This window comes from Emydura macquarii, unplaced genomic scaffold (genome assembly GCF_026122565.2).
Source record: "Emydura macquarii macquarii isolate MOO-44397 ecotype Brisbane River unplaced genomic scaffold, CSIRO-AGI_Emac_v2 contig_2372, whole genome shotgun sequence".
Lineage (NCBI taxonomy): Eukaryota > Metazoa > Chordata > Testudines > Chelidae > Emydura > Emydura macquarii.
The window spans coordinates 2,240,898-2,265,002 of record NW_027132509.1 but is presented as its reverse complement, the minus strand read 5'-3'; the positions used below and the strand labels follow the sequence as shown (position 1 = coordinate 2,265,002).

General features: G+C 43.2%; 1 protein-coding gene across 2 annotated transcripts in view; it reads left to right on the top strand.

The window, feature by feature from the left end:
• The first annotated feature begins 5,268 nt into the window (after nt 1–5,268).
• Nucleotides 5,269–24,105, top strand: part of RGS10 (regulator of G protein signaling 10) — a 32,787-nt gene continuing 13,950 nt past the window's right edge. The window contains exons 1-3 of one of the 2 annotated variants that reach the window (XM_067561321.1): nt 5,269–5,908; nt 18,043–18,161; nt 19,620–19,706. In XM_067561321.1, coding sequence (XP_067417422.1) covers nt 5,860–5,908; nt 18,043–18,161; nt 19,620–19,706 — 255 coding nt within the window. In that variant the 5' untranslated portion in view covers nt 5,269–5,859. Of the gene's footprint in view, nt 5,909–8,004; nt 8,108–18,042; nt 18,162–19,619; nt 19,707–24,105 lie in introns of those variants that run through there. The other variant, XM_067561322.1, reaches the window with a different exon arrangement.

Genomic DNA, 24,105 nt, shown 5'->3' with positions numbered 1-24,105 from the left:
TGGTCCGTGACTGAAGCTCCTAGGCACTACAGTAATACAAATAATAAATATAATTTTATTAGGATTTTGGAGATGTGTCTTAACCCATCTTCACCCTTATAGTCTATAAAGCTAGTAGATACCCTTGTTAAAACTACTGACCTGTCATACTGTTTGATGTAGTTAATGCTATAAATACAGGATTAACATGTGCAGCCTTAAAAATTAAGCCTCCTTACAGTCTTGTTTGTCATGTTGATTATAAGAATAATTCCTAGCTCTTACAGAGTGCTTCTCAAAAGTAGATCTCAAAGTGCTTTACTAAGTAAGTTGATATCATTATCAATAAAATGGGGAAACTGAGGCACAGAGGTGTAGTGATGAGATCCTGTTACAAAAATGACATTTCTAATGGTCCTCTTTCAACAGTCACAGATGTAACCCTTTTTCAATTTTCATATCAATTATACTGCAAGGGGGCAGAAGCATGTCTTCAAAACCATCCAGACTGAATCATTTGTTCAAAATCACAGCTAAAATGTATGAATCTGCATGCCCAAACGTAGGTCCTCAAATCTATGTTTAAGCATCTAAACAGAAGCTCCCATTGATTTCAATGGGAACCGCAGATGCACTGAACTTTAGGGCTACCATTCTGCATCTAGAGCTACAGAAGCACAATGTTGTAGGATCACCATATGGATTGTGCTAGATCCTGTGGTAGGCCTAAATGCTCAACTTAGGGTTTTTTCTTTGTTAAAAACTATAAATATTTTTAAAATAGCTTTGTCTTTTTCACTACCCTTTATAAAACTGAAACTTTAACAAAAATTCCTGGACTTGTTTATTTCTGTACTGTCTCTTGCCCACTTATAAAAGATTGCACAATAACTAGCTAAGATATGGCACACCACTGAAATGCTGACTTGGGGAAATAAAACACAGAAGGAGATTTCTCTAAACCACGATTACTGACTGATTAAAGAGAAGATCTTGGAGGTGAGATGGTGCAATGTATTAGTGCACAAAGCTTTTGGTTCCATAGGCGATAGCTCAATTTTGATATTAGACCATATCTAAAATAGGTTTAACAATCTCAAACTAGTTTTAATGCATTTATTGTATTAATAACCAGGCACTACAGCACTAGTTCCGTGCCACTGCCAGTCTCTATTCAGGAAAGGAAATGGGGCTGGAAATTACAAGAGTTGCATGCTCAGTTTACAAGAAAAAGCTTTTTCCACCTGTGCTCTGGAAATCAAGCTAAGTTAGTTCTTAATCATCATCAGTAAAAATAAGCTTCTACTGGCAAAAAACTGCCTACAGTTGCATCGGTGCAACCTTGTGCACCTCAGAGGGTTTGCACAGTTGTCAGTGATGACAGAATTGAGACCTGTTCATTCTGCATTTTGAACAGGGGACCTAAAACATCTATTGACTACAAAGAGAATTGGATTATGTTCTTAGTTGGTATTTCTGCTGAGGCCAAGCCCAATGCCCAAATATCTCCATTGATTTTTGGGAGATCAGAAACATAATCAAGCTCACTCTTCCCTAGCTGTGTTGGCTCTGAATGTTCACATGAGTAAAAAAGTGGTAAGACTCTTTTTTGGGGTTGGTTTGTTGTAACTCAAGTGGATCTGACGTGTGATGCAGGGAGCAGATTTGTGATGAGTAAGAAAGCTATTGATATATATAGAGATGAGCTATTGATCTATAGTCACTTTTCCAAATAGAATTGTATTTTATGGCTATGAATATTAATATAAGAATGATTTTATAAGAGGAAAGTTTTAAACTGATGGAAAGATTGCTTTATCGGTGAGATGATGTGCCAGTCAAGTGCCAAGGCAAAGTGTTTGGGTTTTGCCCCCTGAATCATTTAGAAAGGCACCATCAGAGCTAGTAGGCAGGAAGCAAGCCATTCTCTTCAGAGGTTCTTGGTGTTTTGGACCATCTGACATAGCTTTAGGGATGGATGTGTCTGGAAAATGCCCCAGGCATAGCTCCAAATGGTGGGCTCCTAAACACTGGTACAATGTACATTTCCTCTTCCTTTTGTCTCCTCTGGATGTAACTCTCTGGGCCTGTGGGTGCTCTTTGTATCTTATTGTTCTGGGTATATACCTGTATCACACATTATGCTGGCAGTTTCACAGAAAGCTGCAATTATATTCCAATTATAGGTGCCAGGGTTACTCTTACATCTGCTTGGGAATGCCACTGTGTAGCTCTTTTGCAATTGTCCCTAGCAGTTTGTTCATATTCCCCTTACTCCTCTCCCCCCTCCTTTGTTTTCAGTCCATGTTGAGGAGCTAAGAAATCATCACAAGCTAACACTGCTGTTAGCCCTGGTACTCAAAGCAAAAGTCCAGAATTATAAAGGCAAATCATTGCAGATAGTGGGTAAAGTGCTATAATTTGTGTGGCCAAGTGGAGGTATAAAAAGTCATTTACTTATGGATTCAGCATTCTGATGTCCTCAAACTCCCAGCGTGATGTCCCTGCCCCAATCAAGTCGATGAAAAAACTGTCCTTGATTTCAGTGGAACCAGGATTTCCCCTCCAATACTCATACTGAATAGAACCTGGTCATTAATTATTACATTTTAGAGCCTGAAATTTGACAGAGGGGCTGCTCTGGTAACAGCAATGTGCTTTTTGAAAAACTGTTGAAATTTGGCCAATTCATAATCCTCCAAAAGGCATCAGCTCATTTCTGCTCAGTAGTAGAGACTTTAACTAGCGTCTAGCAGGTGAATTCTCTGAAGAGTTGGGCTGTGCTGTTCTTAGCATGCTCCAGCCATGCGCTCAGTGCTTTACCTGCTGGTGCCGTCGCAATATCGAGGAGGAAGCTGCCTGACTCAAATGCAGAGGGGACAAGAGCCGGACGGGCGGGGCGGAGAGAGTAAAGTAGGACAAGGAGCCTATGAAACTGAGTCCAGAGTCAGATGGGGTAGAAGGAGATAAACTGGATGAAGAGCCTGGGGTGAGAGACTGGGATGGAAGAGCAAGGGGGGAGACTGGGACTGAAACAGGCTATAAGGTTAGAAAGGTTAGACAGGGGCAGAAGGGTTAGATATGGGAGGGAACAGGGGCCAAAGGGCAACACTAGATACACTCTCTTTCAGAGCCAGACATGGAACCTAAGATTCTGGTGTCTTGCCCATTCCTCTGCAGTCAGCAAATACCTGTGAAACCCCTGGGCACACTGCTTGTCTCATCCCGCACTAGTTCCTGGTCTACATAAAGGATGGCAACGTACTACTGCTATCAGTTACTCTGTTAGCTAAAATGGCAGAGGTCTGTGTGGTGGATTTAAAGGTTCCACTTGTTGTGCTGATGCCCCTTGTGGCTGTCCATCTGGTTCCATGTGATGAATATGGTTTTTTTTAGTTTGCCTCGTTAAAAACGTAGGAAATTACATACACAAAAATGTCATTAAAAGAATGTTAAAGTTGCAAATTCAAGCACGCAAGTCAGGCAATACCAGAATTAAGGCTGCCTGTGCAACCTTAATTTGGCCTCTTTGTGTGTGCGTTAGGATAATCTAATTACATGATTACATACTATTTTCCCCAAAGGACCCTCATTCAGTGCACAGGATGGATGATGCTCTGGGGTGAATCAGTGTAGTGAAGGAGGCTTTTGGCTGTAGGACGCCACCTCATTTGTTGCGGAAGTTGGGAGATGTGTAGTGGATGAGTCAGGGAATGGCAGGAAGACAAAGTATGGTCTAATGGTTAAGGCAGTTGAATGCTGCCCTGGGAAACTGGATTCTACCTTTGCCTCTGCCCTATGGGATGCTGGGCAAAGTCATTTAAACCAAACCTTTCACAGTTGGACATTAATTGTATTTTTTTTCTGGGTACCAGATAGAAGACCCAGGGTATGAGCTGCAGAAGTGCTGAGCACTCACAACTGCAACTGAAGTTAGTGGGAGCTGTGCTTAGACTATGATCACTTTACATGTTCAAAGTCCTCTGAAGAATCAGGCCCCAGTCATCTCAAATTTGGCTCCCAAAATTAGTGGACACTTTTGACTTGAATCTCTCTGTATCTCAGTTCCCCATGTGAAAAACGGGGATAGAAATACCCACTCATCTCACAGGACTGTTGTGTAAATAAAATCATTAATGTTTGTGAGCCACTCAGACTTGATAGTGATGAGTAGTCTAGAAAAGCCCATGAGGAAATTAATCATTCTGGCTCGGGGGTAGGGTGAAATAACGAAGGCATGGAACTGCACATTGCACAACATGGAGTTTTTTCAGTGAGCACCATCCAGCCACTGCACTGTGGAAAAAACGTCAGGTGATCCTATATGTAAAGACTGTCATACAGTCAAAGAGGCTGCATTAAGGCCTCACAGGCAACTTTAAGTGTGGCATTTCCTAATTGCCATAAGTTAGACTTTGCAACCTTAACATTCTTGTAAGGTAGTTTGTGCATTGATAGTTAGGACAGTAGAGACTTTTTGTTCTTTCTCTGTCTACTTTGCACACAAAGGTAAGGTGAAGACTGGGTACAGGCAGTCATGTCCCTCCTGAAAAGTACTGCAGGTTGGCATTTGCTATAAATGAATTCGTCTTGCCTGTTCCTTGACTGTCTCTGCAACAGCAGCAGGCACTATCAAGGAGGGTTTTCAAACCTCCCTGCAGCCTGGACAACCTGTGAGTCGAGTCCAAACTGCTCTAGTCCCTGATCTAAAATGTGCAAAAAACTCTTAGCTTAGCAGTTCCAACAGAGTTTGCAGCGACGAGGAGGAAACAACAGCGAAGGGGGCAAAAGAGGAAGTGGGAGAGAAGTGAAAAATGATTCAGTGACACGCGGTGAGCACCCCGGGCCAGGCTGGGCGCTGGGCGAGCTGATGGGGGCAGGGAAGGGAGGGTTGCTAGATCTTGGGGTAGCGCTGCGATAAATAAAGGATGGGCTGTAATAATTCAGACGGGGGCCCGGCCAGCCCCCCCTTGCTGTCCTGATCCCAGACCCTGCCCGCAGCCTGTTCCCTTTTCTGGGTGTTGTAATCACTGGGCTGCAATCCGCGGGGCTGAACGTAGAGGGGCTTTTCTCAGCCTCCTCCAGACTGGCGCCCTGCACTGGTCCGGCTGCCTGGGCTCCGGCTCCCTGGAGGGCGGGCGAGGGTAGCTGCTTGCAAAGCTGCCCGGCCGGCCAGCTCAAGTTGCTCAGTCGGTGCACGGCTGGGAAGTCAGGGGGAGGGAAAAGGCGCCCCGACCCCGCCCCGCTTGCAGGCGCCCCTGGCGGCTCCTCGGTGCGTTTCGTTCCCTCGCTCGCCCCTTTGCTGGGCTCGGATTTTTTTTTTCTTTTTTAAGCAGGCGGAGGAAAGGAAAGCAGCAGCTGCGCTGCGCTTCACACGCGGCTCCTCACCGCAGGGAGCCTGGCGGGGGCTGCGGGCAGGAGGATGCGCCCGTCCCCTGAGTCAGCGCCCGGAGCCGGAGCCGGAGGCGGGCAGCTGCAGAGCGCAGGGCGCCGCCCAGGGGAGCAGGAGGGCGCGCAGGGGCCGCGCAGCCCCGGGCACCACGACAGGGCGCACAGGCGGGCACCGGGCTAGCGCAGGGGGCGGGGCTGAGGCGCTTCTTCCTCGCGCTGGCCGGGCGCAGGCAGAGCGCGCCGCGGGAGGTCTCCTGGGAGCAGCCGGGAGCGCACACGTGGGGCGCCTCCTAGCGGTGCCGGGGCGAAGGGGGGGCGCCCCCCCTCTCTCATTTGGCTGCGAGCGCAGCGTCCCGCCCCGGGCTCCGGGCAAGCAGCGGCCGGGACCAGAGGGCGCGCAACTGGAGGCGGCTTCTGGAGGAGCGGGGAGCGCAAGGCGCGGGCCCCTCCTCGTGCTCCTGGCCGGCCGGCGCGGCCCCGGGGAAGACGATGTTTAACCGGGCCGTGAGCAGGCTCAGCAGGAAGCGGCCGCCGTCAGGTAAGGGGGAGCCGGGCTCCGGAGCGGGCCGGCGTCGCTGCCCTCCATTCATTCCGGAGTCAGGCGGGGAGGGGCGCCCTTAGTGTGAACGAGAGCGAGCTAGTCCCCGGACGCGGAACAACCCCCCCCACCCGAGGAGCAGCACCCGCCTCCCCAGGCAGGGCACGGCTCCGGCCAGCGCCCGCCTTCTGCTCTGCCGCTGGGGCCGGGTTGGAGGTGAAGCTCCCCCCGGGCACCTTCCTCTCAGTGCAGCCCAGAGGGTTTGTGTTGAACCCTCCCCAGGAACCCCAAGCAGGGGCAGGAGGTGCTGGCGCCGCTCCAGAGCCCAGGCTCCTCTGGTTTGCAGAGCTGCTTTCTCAGCCGCAGGAAGCGTGCCGCGGGGTGGAGGAGACGCACAGCAACTTCTCGCTGCCAGCCGCAAGCGGCTTAAAAGTTGAGCTGAAAGAGGAAGGAGGGAGTTTTGTTCTTAGCGTGTCTGAAGTGGAAGCCGGAGCCCAGCTTCCAGATGTGCTTGTTCACTGTCTTGTTTTCTCTCCGCATGAGTCATAGCTGCCGGGCTGAGCGCTGTGGCACAGGGACCAGAATATACAGTTATAAGAAACTGTAACAAACGCCAGTGAAAGTAATAACACTAGGTTCAAACAGGGCCGGAGTCTTAGAAGTGCTGAGCACCTGCAGCTGTCGCTGGCTTCAGCTGGAGTTGGGGGTGCTCAGCACCTCTACAAATCAAAGTAGATAAAGATTCAGGTGCCTGCGCCCGCTGGATGATGCAGGTGAATAGAGAAAGGTCTGAAAGTATGGCTTCACCGTGTCAACCTGAGATTCATTCTCACTGATCGTCCTCTGAGTTCTGCATGAAGAATGACAGCTTTTTAACGAGGTTCAGGGTGATTGTAAGAGTACACTGTAACTTTCTCCAAGTATGCAGCGGTGCAGTTCTAAAATAACCAATAGATGGCTTTAACTGTCTTATTCTAATGTAATGGACTTGGTCATAATTATAAAGCGAACTACAATATGCAATAGCTGTAAGCAGTGGTGGCAAGAGTCTCATATCTGACACGTCACTGTATCTGGATCTTTACAATATTCAGATACAATGCTGTTAATTAGAATTAAAATGACTAACAAAGGACATTACTGATTATTCATATTTCTGTAGACCTGTCTGTTGCTTTTAAGATCATGTTTAATAGCTCCCAGCGCAAAGCAAACTTTGATGGGAAGAAGGCATACATACTTCTGACATTTGTATTTGCCCTCACTCATGCAAGATGGACACAGCCCATGTAATATTCTGTCTTTATGCATCTTTTAATGCGTTGTATGCTTCTGAGGCTATAATATAAAACTGATAGGTTATGTTTTAAGTGCAAGATTCAGAAAGTATATTTTAGGCATAGAGCATAGTCTTTTCCATTGTAGAGGCTCTACAGGAGAGGAAGTTGGATTCTGTTGTAGCTCATACATCAACCAAATCTTAATTACATGCTGATTATATAATCTGTGTTACTGGTAGCCAGACTTGCTAGCCAGAAAGAACCTAGTTTGACTTTTAGATCCCAGGTTGACTTTGGAGAACTGTCATTTAGAACGACCATCTTCTTACATTTGATATCTAAGTCATTATTAAGGTATCATAAACATAGAACCCTAGAATGCCATTTTTACAGACACACTTTCAGAGTATTACCGCACTTTAATACAGAACATCTCACCACAGCGTTTCACTGACACAGCAGGTTCAGTGGCTCAAGGAAACTAATGTAACATATGTTATTCTGTATGAAATAATTTGGATAAAAATAAAAATAAAAAAATAAGAATCCTGGGAAGCAGTATTACTTCTGGAACGTACAATAAGATTACGAAATTGCAAGTTCCTCATTAAAGCCTTCTTAAGAAAAACTGAGTATGGCTTTTAGTCTAATTTTTTTTAAAGTTATGTGCTTGGTGAATGCTTCCAAAGATGGTACAAATGCAGAATGTCCTTTTAATTTCCTTCCGTATAGTTAAAACTAGAATCCAGTTGCCATCTGTTGTTGGAGACCCTCAAAAGAGGATGTTAAGACTTGTACTTTGAACAAACCAAAACAGGCAAAGGACAACTCATGTAGCCCACATGTCCTTTAAAATACAGCAGCTACTGGAAAAAGTTTATATATTGGACTCATCAAGTGGCATTTGGATACATGGAAAGTAAGGGGATTTTCCCTTGTTATGTTGAACAGTTAAAAACAATTTATCATTGTTTTAAAACCTTGGTTTATTAATTCAGGACTCCTGCTTGCAAGTGGAAAGGCATTCTGATGATCACAGAGAAGTGCAATGGGTTAAGAGCACTTTTAAAAATAAAAAGCCCATCTGTCAGTATTCACAGCTTTCCAAAGGCCCCGGGCCTGATTCTGTGTGAAGAAAGAGAAAATGTACATGGTGCAATCAAAGTTCTCTTAAGTTAAGTTTATAGGAAAATAGGAATGATTTTTTTAACTGTTATATATATTGATGCTATTTGTTTAAACACTGGGAGCAAAAGAAGGAAAGCTATTTGTAAGATGCTATACTGGTACATACTTGGCTGATTAACTGTTTTTTGTTAATAACTTCGCAGAAAATGTATATGGAAAAGGATCAGCAAAGAACAGGCATTAAATAAATGACTGACGTAACAAAGTTTTGTAAAATGCATGACTTTTTGCTGTTTGATATATTGCCGTGAGGCACAGTTTATTAAAGATTTGTTATATGTCTATAGATGCAACACTTCAGAATTATGGGTAGGACTTTCCAAAGTGCCTATCTAACAGGTGCACAAGTTTTCACTGAAATTCAAAGGGGACTTGCGCTGCTAAATCACTTAGGAGTGTGCGAAGATCTCACCCTATATAATGAATTAGTTTGTTATTTGAAACAGTAAGCATGTAATACTAACATTTCTTAAGTTTTTTGCCACTGTCCTTTCAAAGCAAGGTCCAGCGCCATGAGTTCTGATTTGCTAATTAATATTGTCAATGGGAGGTTTCCCCTACAAAAAATTGCAGATTTGAGTCTCGTTTGAGGACATTTTAGGATGGAAGGAGACTGGAAATCTCATGTATGGAAAGTCCATTTCTCACCATTTCATCAGTGATAATAGGTTGTTGCTAAAATTTCATATTGTGGTGTGTGAATCAAAATTCAGTGGTTCCATGGAACTTGTTGTTTGTATGATACAAATATTTGCTGTTTCAGACATTGATAGTATCAAGTGCGGTAGCTAGAACATTAAAAAAAATTAGATTTGCCTTTTCATTTATCGCTTACAAAAAAAATCTTTATTTACAAGGTGTTTTTATATTTTGTGTACTAGTACTATGTGATGGACAAAAACAGCTTATGTAGGGATTCCTCCCTAAAATAATACTGCAACTAGTGTAACTGCCAAATATTAGCTTTTGTTTGTACAAGCGACTGGCCACGGCATATCATATAAGAAAATGCACTGTGATCCTGTAGATGATGAAAATTTAGTTGAAGTAAAAACTATATGGTAGGGTTCTGTGTATACCTGAGTTGCGAATGTTTATAATAGTATTTTTTCCACTTATTGGTTTCCTTTTCTATCTAAAAGATAGTGAGTGTTTTTTCCACCAAAACAAGGAAGATCTTATTTTACATCTTTATCTACTACTGTACATTTTTATCTTCTACAAAAATTCAAATAGAAAAGGTCCCTTTTTCTGTAGTTCCTTTGCATTCCTACTGGAGCACATAATTATCTGCTGATTTCTAATAGCTACAAAGAATGTTCTCTTTTGTTTAAAAAGAGTGAATTAGCCTAAGTCGTTTGGATATTAGGTGCTGGTGGCAAGCATGCAGTTTCAGAGTATAAACTACATGACAGCATAATTGCAAAGCTTCTGATGGAATAAGATGATCTTATAAATGACAAGAAGAGGGATAACAGGATGAGAGAGTGTATTCCATATACTAAAATATATTTCACTGTTATATTCTAAAAATACATTGGTTGAGAAGAATTGTATATAAATTCCACAACAAGTGTGATTTTTTTTTTTTAAAGATAGCTCAGTAAAAGTTTAGTAGATACCCTTGGGTAAGGTCCAGTCAAACCTTTTGCCTAGTTTAAGACATAAAGATGTATTCCCTGTATGATACATATGAACCCTTGAATCAGATGGATTTAAGCAATTGTGTATAGCGTAGAGAGCTATGATCCTATTGAGGGCAATTCTTATACTAGAAATATGTATGAGTGTCCAGTAACTGAGAGGAGGGGTGCCTTAGAACTGTGTATTGTGAAAATACAGAGCCACAATGATTCTAATATTATCAGAAGTATTTTGGGCCTGTTTTCCCTTGGCCTTTATCTTGTGCAGCCATTTACACTTGTGCTGAAGGGGAAAGGGACCATTATTTACTATTACAGAAGTGACCATCCGAAAATGAGGCTAGGGTCTGTGCAGCACTGTATTGGATTGCCCCTGACCGGACGAGCTTCTGTGAAAGTAGACAAGACAGACAGAGACTAAGGGGAAGGGAATTAACATGCAAGCAGAGTCAACAGTGGTGGTCTGCAAATGTCATGTTAGTGTGTCACAGTATTTTTGGGAGGGGTGAGGGGAGTATGTGTATTTTCATTTTTAAAATTCTTTGAGTAGGGTTTAGTGAGGAAGAAAATAACTAAATGAAAAGATGAGAGGGGACATTGAGGGGTAAGGCAGAGGAAAAGGAGAAGAGAAAGGCTGAGATGAAGAGACTGGGAGGGAGGAGGTTGGAGGGAATGGCCAGTGAGCACAGGGGAGGGAAATTGTAGAAAGCAGTCTGATGACATTGTCTGTGTTTGCTTCTTCTGGCTAGAGAATTTCTTTTTGCCCAAGCCTTCCTGGCTTGTTGGGGAAGGTGGCTGCTGCATGGGATTGTAGCTCCACCCCTCCATGCCCATTTGGCGGAATTCAGCATTGCCAATGTCACTGCTTGTGTGATCCTTGAGCCTAATCCTTGCAGAGAGGCATCAGCTGTGGAGGAAGCTCTTTGCTCCCTCTTTCATCCCCAGCGCAGTCCACAATGTGGTCTGGTCTGGTCTGGTGTCCTAGAGATACCCTGAAAAAGAGAAGCACAGCTAGCTAGGGGATTCTAAGGTCCGTCTGCTTCAGAGTCCTCTTAGAAGTGAATATCCATTCCTCTCTCAATTATATGCTTCTGCCATGCTTTTTTTTTTAAAAGTGGATGAGTGACCGTTGCAATGCATTTTGCTTGGTTGAGCAAAGAAGACCAGACATAAAATATAGCTCCTGTAAAGAATATATCTAATGGGTCTGCTCCACTGCTCTGCCCATTGTGTAGTCATTTACACTTATTGGTGGAAAACATTGCCATTCTGATTTGGTCCCTGTACACAGACAGTGGATATTTGCGGAGCATGAGAATCTGACTCTATACATGTAACAATATTTTTCACATTCCATCCTTGTATCTCAACGTGCCTTGCAAAAATGTTCAATAAACCTCATAAATTCTCTCTCTTTTGAGGAGGAAAGTATTATTATTTCCATTTCCCAGATGGGGAAACTGAAGCATAGAGAGGTTAACATGCCTTCTTCAAGTTCACACATCAATTCAGTGGCAGCTGTCAGGAAACAACCTAAATGTTCTGATTTCCAGTCCTGTGCTTTTATCACTAGACCACAGTTCATCTCTGGGGAAACCTTTCTTCTTTTTGTTTATATGTACAGCATCATAGATGTTCCTAATGTTTTACAGACAAATAAGTTCCAGTCCCTGTCTGAAGAGGTTACAGTCTAAGGCTCAGACCCTGAAGCTTCTTATGCATGGACAGACTTCTGCATTTATATGAAGGAAGTTGCAGGATTGGGGGCTTAGATATTACGAAAGGAGAGATCACAATAGATGGAGGGACGTACTAATGAGATGGCTTGTATTTTATAGTATACTCCTAGTGTGTGTTTCACTTGCTTGGTTAATTTAAAATATTCTCCTTTTATTTTTCTTTGTTTTATTGAGTTGGTGCATGAGAGTGGGTCTTTCCTTTTCCTTAAGCAACTATAGGTGAATGGAGTCTATGCAACTTTAGATTCTTCGACCCTACTGCAGAGTTGTATTCCCCATGGAAAGGAAACTCCTATGACCGATGCCTTGTGGAGAGTGGATGATTATTATCATTTTATAACCAGATGTCCATCTGACTGTTTTCAGAGGGGACTCATCCAAAGGCCTCACAAAAGCCCCCAAAAACCACTTAGCACAAATAGGCTTTTCTGGAGTGCCAATTTTCCATAGATTTTCAGTCTTGACATTTATCATTTTAACCATCTGTTGACATTTGAATCTCCACTCTGTATAATGCGTTTTCTTTTCTTCTTTCTTTCTTTTTTCTTTTTTTGTTTTTGGAAAACTACTGTAGTTTTAGCTCCAAACTTGAGGAAAAGCTCTAACCTAGTTCCAAATATGTATTGAGAAGATCCATGTTTTTGAACACTGGCTTTGTTAAGGTGAAATGAAGGACTTATATATGCCAATAAATAAAAATGAGATACCAAGCTGTTCATAGAATAGGGACCTGATCCTGTTCAACTTCCTTATATGCACAGTCTTATTGACTTCAGTGAGCTACGTGGATGAGAAAGGTGAGCAGGATGAGAAAGGATTGGTCTGTACTTGCATAGCTTTCAATTACAAATGCCCTTCGGTGTTTATTATTAATAAGGTGACCTAAGTAAGAGCTTTATTGATTACAGTGGGGTTTTGTGTGCAAGGAATGTGTGATTAGACCCTCAGTCTTATAATGTCTCGTGATCTTAGACAGAGTTTTAGGCCTCACCCTGAATGGCTGAGACTCCCGCTGTCTTTACTTGAAGTTTTGGGCATACAGAGAAATGAAGATCACGCTCTCTGTGTTTATTTTAAAGCTTTTCAATTCATCAGTAAAATACTTGGAGCCCTTTCAAGAAGTGGGACTGCAAAATGGTAGCCTGTGAAGAATCTGTTTCTGTCTGGCCTCCGCAGCCTGCGGTTTCATAAACCCATCTCTTGGCACAGTCAGCCCGATGTAAATTCAGCCGTTAGACCATCTCTTCCTTCTCATCAGACTTCGGAATATTTGTGAGAATGCTGGCTGGCATACTAGTCAGGGGTACAACCCTGCACTCTTTATTCAGGCAAAACTCCAATTGACTTAAGAAAATCAAAAGTAAACAGCCCGACAGCATGTGTACTCCAAGACGGCACTAGATCATTCCACTACCTATCTAGCTGCCCTCCCATTAAAATGGTTTGATTTTTATAGGCCTCTTCACTCCCTAAGCAAAGCATCATTTTTCTTTTTCCATCCGTAGTCTCCACCCTACCCTGAGAGTGTGCATTTCTAAAAGAAATCACATTTAGGCAGCTTACCAAGATTTGTCTCATAACTTTGGTGTGGGTGATCTAAACCAGCCAATAGCACTGACAGTGCCAGAAACAAGCTCTCCGCTCTTTTACAGCTGGGGCTGTGGTAGTAATGTTCCACGTCCATAAGGCAAATTCACTCAGATAAAACAATGACATTATCCGCTCATGAGTTCCCTGACTGTAAAGCAGCTTTTACATTCCTTAGGATTTGACTTCACTGCATTGTTAGCTTGAGGTTTTGCCCCAACCAGACTCCCATCCTCACTCAAATATTTCTAGTTCAGGCTAACTGAACCATCGTGGTGGGTAGAAGCTTGTGTGCTGCTGATGCTTGAACTTGTAGCTGTGGGGATGCAGCAACAGGAGTTACAACAGCTCATCAGCTGCTAATCAAATCACTCTTTGTAGCCAGAGGGTATGTCTACACTGCAGACTAAAGTCAAATTACTTTAAATCGACTTTCACCCGGCGAATTTTAGAAGTCGCAGGAGCGTGATCACACCATGCTCCTTGCGCTGGGCTCTTGCGTCCCTACTGGACATGCTTGGGCCAACATTCAAAGTTATGCACCGTGGGTAGCTATCCCACAGTGCAACTAGCCACAGAGGCTTTTGGGAAGCTTGTTGTCCTCCCATGATGCAACGTGCTCCCTCCCCTTCTTGTCCAAAACAAACTGCAAACAATTTTTTTTACCGTTTTTTCTATGCCGTGCGCATACGGTTGCCGGAGAGATATGGAGCCTGCTCAGCTCTGCACTATCATTGTGAGCATCACAAATACCTCACGGCTTATTCTGCAGTATTTTTAAAGGCAAGAGAGAAGCCGCAGCATAGAAAATAGCGATGTTACTGAGGCCTCCCTGCTACAAGCCATAGAGCAAAACAATTCTCGTTTGCTGCAGGCTGTCATGCATCATCTTCAGTTCATGGAATGCCGGTTCTGGTCCCGGGAAACAAGCACAGATTGGTGGGATTGCATCGTTATGAAGGTGTGGGATGATGAGCAGTGGCTGCAGAACTTTCGTATGTGAAAGGCCACTTTCTTTGAACTTTGCGCGGAGCTGTCCCCAGCCCTGAAGCGCATGAATACTCGCTTGAGACCAGTTCTGACAGTGGAGAAGTGAGTGGCCATCACTCTGTGGAAGCTGGCAACCCCAGACTGCTATCGGTCAGTTGGGAATCAATTTGGAGTTGGTAAATCCACTGTTGGAGCTGCTGTGATGCAAGTGTGCAGGGCCATTAATAGACTTCTGCTATGAAGGGTAGTGACTTTGGGAAACGTGCAGGACATAGGGGACGGGTTTGCCGCAATGAGGTTCCCAAACTGTGTGGTGCAATATATGGCACGCATTTCCCTATCCTAGCACCTGACCACCTTGCCACAGAGTACATAAACCGGAAGGGATACGTCTCAGTGGTGTTGCAGGCTCTTATGGATCACAGGGGACGTTTCACTGACATCAATGAGGGGTGGTCTGGAAAGGTGAATGATATGAGCATCTTTAGGAACTTGGGTCTGTTCAATAAGATGCAGGCAGGCACTTTCTTCCCTGACAAAAAATAAAGATTGGGGATGTGGAAATGCCAATAGTGATCGTGGGGGATTCTGTCTACTCCTTGCTCCGTTGGCTAATTAAGCCCTACGCTGGGCATCTGGACAGCAAGAAGGAGTGTTTGAATAACAGGCTCAGCAAGTGCAGAATGGTGGTGAAATGTGTATTTGGCCGTTTAAAAGCCAGATGGAGATGTCTGCTTACTAGGCTTGACATCAGTGAAAAGAACACCCCATCAGTTATATCTGCATCTGTGTGCTCCATAATTTGTATGAAAAGAAGGGGGAAAAGTTTCCCCAGGGTTGGGGCGTGGAGGCTGATAGGGTGGCTGCAAATTTTGAGCAGCCAGATTCCAGCACTATTCTCAGAACCAACCGTGGAGTGCTTCGGCTTCAGGAAGCATTGAAAAACCGGTTTTGCAATTAACTGCAGTAATGTAGGTCTGTGCTGAGCCTTGATTTCCTATCCCCCACCCTTGCTCCAGTGGCCCACTCCCCGTCTCTCCTCACCCAAGCTATGAATGAATAAAGACAGATGTTTTTTAATAGTATAAAGTTTTATTTGTGACCCGTTTTAATGGGGGGAAAGGAGGATAACTTAACATTGTAAAGTGTCACTGTGCAAGCAACTGTGGTTGCGTGCAGTTCTTAAAGGGACCATTGCGTCCATCTACTCGCCTCCACCGGTGTGTAGTGCAGCACGTACTGCACCCGGCTCAGTCACCTCCTAGACCACTTGAGAGTGGGGGCTGATAAAGCGGTAGGCAGTGGAGCGTCTTGGAGAGGCTGCAGAGAGAGTCTGTCCCGCCGCTGCTCTTTCTAGAGCTCTACCAGATGCCTCAGCGTGTCAGACTGATCCCTCATAATACGCAACATCTCCTGTTGCGTATCATGCTCCTGCTCCTGTGCAGACCTTCTGTGTTCCATATCCATGTCTAGTTTTTCAGACAAGGACATCCTCCAGGCTCTGCGCTCTGTCAGCAGCCGCGGAGGCGTTCATTAGTTTGTTGAACATCTCATCCCACGGGTTTTTTTTCCACTTCCTAATCTGGAAAAGTCTTTCAGCTGGAGTTCGGCAAGGGGGGCCGAAGGCTGAGGTGTCTACTGTAAGATAAACAAAGCACAAAGTTGCCATTGTTAGCTGACCCAAAGTAATAAAGGAAATGCTACAATGTAAAAAGTACTCCCCTTCGTGTTCACAAAGCTAAGCTAGACCCGCATTCCATTCTTGGAATGGTCGGACTGGCATTACAGACATGGTAAGCAAAGGGCCCTTGCATCTGTTAGAGAGAGTCTTCATTAGCACTAAGATCCACAATCCACACTTGAGCAAAGAGAGGGATCACCGGGCTCCCCTGTAACATGCCAAAGACAGATTTGGGGGGAGGTGTGCAGAACAGATTAGAGGACACTGTGGGCGAATTGTAGCGGCAGAAAACATAGAGCAACCAGTGTCCCAACCCATAATGCCCATTGCAACAGTACTAGGACTAGGAATAGTCTTGGGGAGGCACCCAGGGACCCAGAGGAATAAAATGGAGTGACTGTATTGTCGCAAATTTAAAGAACCCAACCATCTTCCCTAGGTGACCATGTGTAATATCAATCTCCTGGTAACGCAGACGGAAAGGGAAGATTTGCTGCAGGCATCGGGGTACAGGTCTGGCCCTTATGCTGCTATGCTGTGTTCCGCGATGATGCCTGCTCATTTAAGAGCAGAGTGGCGGGGAAAAGTCTCCTGCCGTGGCAGAAGAAATAAGACTGCCCTCCCCAGAAACCTTCTGCAAAGGTTAACATATTACCTACATGAAAGTTTCCTTGAGATATCCACAGAGGAGTCTTGGAGCATACCTCTGCACATAAATAGTCTGTGCTGGGAGTAATCCTCCACTGAAGTTTGCCACCATACGGTAAGACCCTCCCCTCAAAAACACAAACTCCTTTTAAGAAGCTGGATTGGGGACATAACCGCTAAAAAAAGATTTGCCACACATACTCACCGTTTGTGCCTTCCCCTGCATCTTGATCAGTCCCACTGTCTTGTGTGTGGCAGGGCTGCTCTGGGGTAACGAACAGGTCCTGGCTCCCAAGGAGAATGGATACCCCTCTTTCCTGCACCCTGCTCTCCTCATCCTCATCCTCCTTATCCACAAAGTCCTCCTCATTCATCCTGGACTGGGATTCTTTGGAGGTGTCAATGTTAGGTGGGGGCACAGCGACGGGGTCAATGCCGAGAATTGCATGCAGCTCCTCATAAAACGGCATGTTTTGGGCAAGGAGCCAGAACGGCTGTAAGCTTCCCTAGTTTTCTGATAACCCTGCCTCAGCGCTTTGATCTTAACGCGGCACTGCGTGTGCCTGTTGCGCCCCTTCTCCAACATGCCGCGAGATATCTTCTCGTATGTATCTAAATTTATTTTGCTGGCTCAGAGCTGAGCCAGAACAGACTCTTCGCCCCACAGACCGATGAGATCCAAGACCTCTGGTTGATTCCAAGCTGGAGCGCATTTGGGCCATGCAGTCGCTATGAGCAGTTCAGCTACGAAGCTCTCTCTCTCTCTCTCTCTAAACCAGAATTGGAAATTCAAAATTTCCCAGGCTTGAGGGGAGGAGCTATTTTTCCTGTTTACATGGCCACATTACAGCAGAGCATGAATGTCCAGAGCAGTCACAACGGGGCATCATGGGATACCTCCTGGAGGCTAACAGCGACGATTTATGTTGCACTCTGCTCACACTGACGCAAATTCGACCCATGGAATTTGAATTCAGCGCTACGCCATTTGTAGAGGTAGTTTTATTAGCTCGACTTTTTCTGCACTTTAAATCTACGGAACTTACGTGCCAGTGGAGATGCATACTTTAGGGGGTCGACGTAAGAGGCATTACGTTGACCTGGTGCCAGTGTAGACCAGACCTATGTGTTTTGCAGTATGGTCACTCCACTCAAGTTAGGTTAGCTTGAGTGGAATAACTAGAGGGTGCTACTCTGAGCTAACTATAGCAATGAAGACAAGCTCTGAATGGAAAAATACATGTTTCTTTTCATTTCAGTCACATCACCTTTTAAGAAAGCAGCTATGACCTGAAGGTGTTGAGGAGGGTATTGATGGGATCAGAGAAATGCATGTGATACTAATCATTGTTTTAAAGCTGGTGTGTTTATCTTTCAGAGATAAACGACAGCGATGGCAAGCCAAGCAGCAGCCAACAAATCCTAAAAGGAACCTCAAGATGGACTACGTCACTAGAGAACCTCCTAGAAGATCCAGAAGGAGTTAAACAATTTAGGGTTGCTATCTTAACTATTAATTTTTGCATAGACTTTAAACAGCATTTTAAGCTGGATATGTATCAGCATTAAATAATGGTGATGTACCAATGACATGAGTGTATACATTTGCATATGACTAGATGTGTGAATTAAGCAGTGGTGGCTTCTCAGGGTATCCTATGCCCACAGCCTATCCTTGGGTGCAGGGAAGATGCTTGGTTGCACCTTTCTAACCAGATGAGAGGCAATGTCATGGGTCCCTCAGTAACGAGGGTTGGTTTAGCAGCGGGCTAAATAATGGGGCACAAGGGAAGCTGGTGTTTTCTGAAATGTTACTGTCTCCTGTCATGCAATAGTCACTACTGGTGCCAGATCCTGTAACCCTTATTCATATAAATCGTTCCAATGACTGCTACTGAGCAAGAGTAACTCAGTTCAGGCCCAATCCTGCTTTGTGACCCAAGCAGGTGAACTGAGCGGAGCCCCTTTAATTTCAGTAGGGCTCCATGTGGAAGCAGCAGTCTTGTGCAGGATTGTGACTTAAGTATGTTGGGGATGGCCCATCAGCTGTCCATCTTGCCAGTCCTCTATCATACTATTTTGCTAGTAATCAGTGGAACTATTTGCATGAGTAAAGATTATTTGCTTGAGTAAGGATTTGCATGATCAAACCCATAGGCTGGAGGGAAGTGATTTTATATGTGACTATGCTGGAAAGTGCTATTAACCAGGATTTACTAGACTGATCTAAATGCTTTTAGAATTCCGGATGCCAGCAAATTATTTAATCTTTTTTCTTTTTTACATTTGACATGAAAATTGAACATCTCAAAACTATAAATATTTCAGTCATTGCTTTTATACACACATTAAATATATATATTTTCCATTTTAAAATATGCTTCACTTTAGGAGGAATGTGGGTTATTTAAACACTGTCTGGCGAGTGCAAATACATCTTTTGATTTAATTTACTTTAAGATAAGTTATTGTTACTGATGATCATGTTTAGAAGCACTTTCATTTGCAGTTTTTTCTGGTAAAGAATGTCAAATGAAAGTAGACTAGAATCCCAAGTGATCCATGAAGCTCATTAAAGCAGATCTTTATGCTTACCACTAATGAGTTCATATATTTCCTGCATTCTTTCTGAGTAACAATTTTAAATGGCTGAAGTTATTTAATGATGATAGATACATTCCTTTCGTTAGCTGGCTGACAAAATTTAAGATTAGAATTTAGCTCAGTTAGTTCTTATGGATTATACTTTTTAAAGCATTGAATGTGTTATTTATTTATGTTCCACCTGGTGCTCCCAAGATGGTGGCCTTATTTTGTGCTGTACAAAAAATAATAAAAGACAGTCCTGGACCCACGGAGCTTCCAGTTTCAACAGACTAATAGTGGGAGGGGAAACAAACGTCTGAAAAAGCAGATCCTAACATTTCACTTTTTTTTTTTTTTTTCTTTCCCCAGGAATTTTTAAAGAAAGAATTTAGTGAAGAAAATGTTTTATTCTGGTTAGCATGTGAAGAATTTAAGAAAATGCAAGAAAAGAAACAGGTATTTCCTTCAGAATTAAACATTACCTGTCAACAGAGATTCCATGGTAGAGTTAGGGGATACAGCCTGTCTCCTGCCTGTGTAGTTAATTAGCTGTATTTCATGTATGTGTAAACAAATATATTGGAGGAATATATCAGAAGTCACCATAACTGGAGCTAGTGGGTATGTCCGTTCCCAAACATATTTGTTTTAACGCTGAATCAGAATGAAAAGCGAAAAGTTTGAAATTTCCTGTGAAACAAAAATTCTCAAAAATTTCAATTTGGAACCACTGAAATATTTTGATAATGTCTAATCATTGTGCTTTGATAAGTTAAAGATTTTTTTCAATAATGATGAAACTTTACAATATATAATGTATTAATATTTTTATATAAAAATGTAACATTCAAATAATTTATCATATAAAAGTTGAAATAAAATGAATGAAAACAAGGAAGTTGAAACAAAACTCTTTTACTGTATCAAAATGAAATGTTTTGACATTATGGATATTAAAACAGTGGAAACAATTTATTTAGATTTTTTTTCCTTCAGAATCAACATATTCCTGTGAATTGTTTAGATTTTGACTGCATTGCATTTTCTGATGGAAAACTGTTTGGTCAAATATGTTTTGGCCAGTTCTAATCTTAACATCTTTCTGCTCCGTAGGTCCCAGTCCTGCAACTGGATGCACTTGAGCACAGGGGTCTAGTTGCATTTCCTGATTGCAGGATCAGAACCACATTATATAGAATCAGGCCTGAAGTGTTTACTGGATTTCTGTTTGTTTGCTCCTGTAAATATTGCAGAATTTTTTAACAATCAAAACATCTAATTAGGTTAATGTTTTAGACTGAGACTTCCAAAAGAAGTTAGGTGCCAAACTGTTGAATGTTGATGTCGGGGGAGCTGGGTGACTAATTCCCTTAGGTCTCTTTGAGAATCCCAGCTTTAGACTTTTTACGTGGACACCAAAGGCTAAATTCTGGCCTTTGTTGTTGGATGGGCACTTTGCAGCTGCATAGTCCGAGTGGTTGTATTCTGCTGGCCAGAGGCAAGCAGAGTGCCATTGGGAGATGGGCTAGGGAGTTTGCTGAGCAGAACTCTTTACACCTGCCATAGGAAGGTGCACTGAATACTCCCCACCATTCCAGGAGCCATCACAAATAGGAGGGAATAGGGATACAGGTCACAACCTGAGCCTGTTGGCCAAGTCTCCCTTGGGACCATGAAATAGTCAACCTTCAGGGAGAGTCTTGTAGGTTGGGATTGGATCTAGACTCTGGAACTCGGTCCCACAAGAAATAGGAATTACTATAGATCGAGGCTGGTTGAAAATTTTCCTTTGGAACTGTTTTTTGATGGAAAATTGGGAGGGAAATTTTGATTTGTCATAAAAAGAAAAAATGAACACCTGAAAACCAAAATATTTTGGGTTTTGGGTGAAATTTTTCAGTGTTCAAATTTCTGCCAAAAAATCAAAATTTTCTGCAGGAAAGGAGACACATTTTCAGCCAACTCTACAACACACCTCATCATGCTTAGAACTATCCAGAACTAATGTCTTTGGCTTGGCTTTCCCTCAGTAAAGTCTATGCATACACACATGCACAGACACACTCAAAACAAAAACAACTAATCAGACTTTTTCTCCTGCAGTCTGAAAAGAAGAGAGAGAAATGGGATGAAGGGGGTGATTGTTATTTCTATTTTAAATATTTCAGTTCTGGGTTTGGGGAAAAAAGATGATAGTCTCATCATATGGTGATAACACTTTCCATTCTGTTAGTATCTCTGGGAGATGTTAAATAGAAGCTACTAAAGTTAGACATTTTAAGATCAGAAGATCCTAATAACTTGCATCCAAGAGTTTTAAAAGAGCTGGCTGAGGAGCTTGCTGAATCATTAATGTTGATTTTCAATAAGTCTTAGAGCACTGGGGTTCCAGAAGACTGAAAAAAACCTAATGTACCAATTTTTAAAAAGAGTCAGTGGGATGACCTTGGTAAATACCTTGGTAAAATGGCATAAAAGCCATTATACATAGCACTGTACAGTCCTTGTTGTTACTTCCAGCACTGATTTGTAATCCAGAGCATTCACTGTATACAATATCGCCTAGGTGTGGTATATAAGGCCTGGTGTCTAGAGATACAGGTTCCCTTCCCTCTTCTGCCAGAGAATTTACTTTCTTCACTGGTGGATGTGGATTTGGCATTGCAGCTGGTTAGCAAATAGGTAGTATCGTTTTCTTCACACAGGCTAGCTGTTTTCTGTCCAGATGATGCACAGTGTTCCATCTTAGGAGTTAGGTAGCCACCATTGTTGTTTAAACAGGTACCAAATTGGATTCTTAAATAGTCACTGCATAAAAAGTCCTTATGAAGGATTTTGCAGCAGGATAATGACACCTTTTTTTCCTTTATAAAATAATCTGCATAGTGTTTTCATTCAGTTTCTATTTTAGGATTGTGTACACAGATACAGGAAATGGTAGACAGATGTATAGAGATAATAGTGCAATGAATCCTCAGATGGATTGCTATATTGAATGGACAATGATTAACTAGTTCCCATTTACCTTCAATTATTCAGTACCGGTCTTTCTGCAATGTATGCAGTCAGCAGTCTAACACTAGCAAAGCTTCTGGAGGCTAGCAGAATAACATATGCATTGTAATACATTATGGATTTGCAGTAGGTTTTAAAAGCTATTGCACATATTTTAGATATATAGCTTTGTTTACGTCCTTTACAGAATGAAACAGAAACTTTAAAGATAGACATAATTCTCTATAGCATTTATTATAGTCTGAAATCCTAATCCATCTCCAGAAAGTGATTTCTGCAGCAATCCACTGGAATACTACATCAGTGAGGCAGTTAATGTGTATGTTATACTAATGTGATGCTTCCCGGGGACACCCAGGGTTGTGAGGCAACCACGTGCCCTTAGTGTGAGGAAGCCTTGTCTGTGTCTGCTAGGGGCCTCACTGTCACTCTGCAGGTTGGCAATAGGCCCACTCCAACTCCAAGTGTCTCCCTGGAGCATCCAGCCCTTGGTCCACTGGACAATCAGAGGATTCACAGATTCACTGCTTCCAAGAAGCAGTTCACCCAACTGACCAGTTCCCTTCAGATCACAGCGCCGCTTAACACACAACACTTAGCTGTGTTTATAATGAAATCAAAGATAGGGTTATTTAACAGCATAGAGATTCAAGTAACAGCTAGTAGAAGTATTGGAAACAAAAGGCTACATATGAAATAAAATCATAACACGCATTCTAGATCCTAGACTTAATTAACAAGATACTCCCGTGTCTAATAAACTGTTGCACATCCGTGCTTTGCTGTCAAGCTGTGACCCTCTTTTCGTGAGCTAGCCACACCATCAGCTTGCTTCCTCAGTGGAGGATAAAATCTTGTCCCCTCTCCTCTTTTTTCACGCTGTTGCAGACTACTGTCTCTTACCCAAGGCGGTCCCTCTTCAGAGCGTTATCTTGGGTTTCTTTTTTCTTTGTAAATCCTTAGGCCTACACCTGGCCTACACAGTAAATGCACCCGGTCTCCACAGATGTCCATTATTCTGTATGCGGATTGAGTTTCCCCCAAGTCTCACCTTGACTCAAGTGAGAAACTTTACTTCCGCAGTTTTGGGACCTAATATTTTACAGCTTAGAAATCTCTCTAACTATTTCCAGTACAAACACCTTGCAATAATTGTGATCACCCATGGGCTACTGACTCTTGATAGAGACCTCACATGCCACCCTTTGGTGAACTATTATATAGATATCTGACCCAGAGGATCCCTGTAAATCCCCCTGTGACCCCTGCCAGTTGGCATCAAAAGGTCCCTGGGTCACAGCTAACAAAGGAACTTAGTATTTTTATAAACCTCATTCAAGCAATGTTGCAAGGGCATCTGGATTTAATAAAAGGAGTAAAATTGTACCTTAGCTTTTCGGCCTATTTTTCTTGTCAAATGGGGCATGTCCTGAGGTTCTAGGGGTCAGAGCCAGGTTTGAGGAGTTGTACTGCTAGCAGTAGCTGCTGGAGACCTTATGCCTGCAGAGACAAGAAGCTGGCATGATACCTCCAGGTGTACAGTGGAAAGTACGCTCATGAGTAACAGTTACTATGTATGCTCCTGCATTGTAATCTTGCCTACCTGTGTGTAATGGGCAGGGACACCACAGGACCCACAGTTTGTCCAGATTACCCGAACATCACAGTACAAATGCTATTCACAAGCAAAAACGTTTAGAACAGAAGTAGAGTTGTAAATAAGTGCCACTTGGTTACAACGTTAAAATTCTAAAAGAACACAAGTTGGTGGCAGAACCAGGAACAGGACTCCTGGCACTCAGCCCAGTGCTCTAAGCTGCTCTCCTGCTCTGCTTCTTCC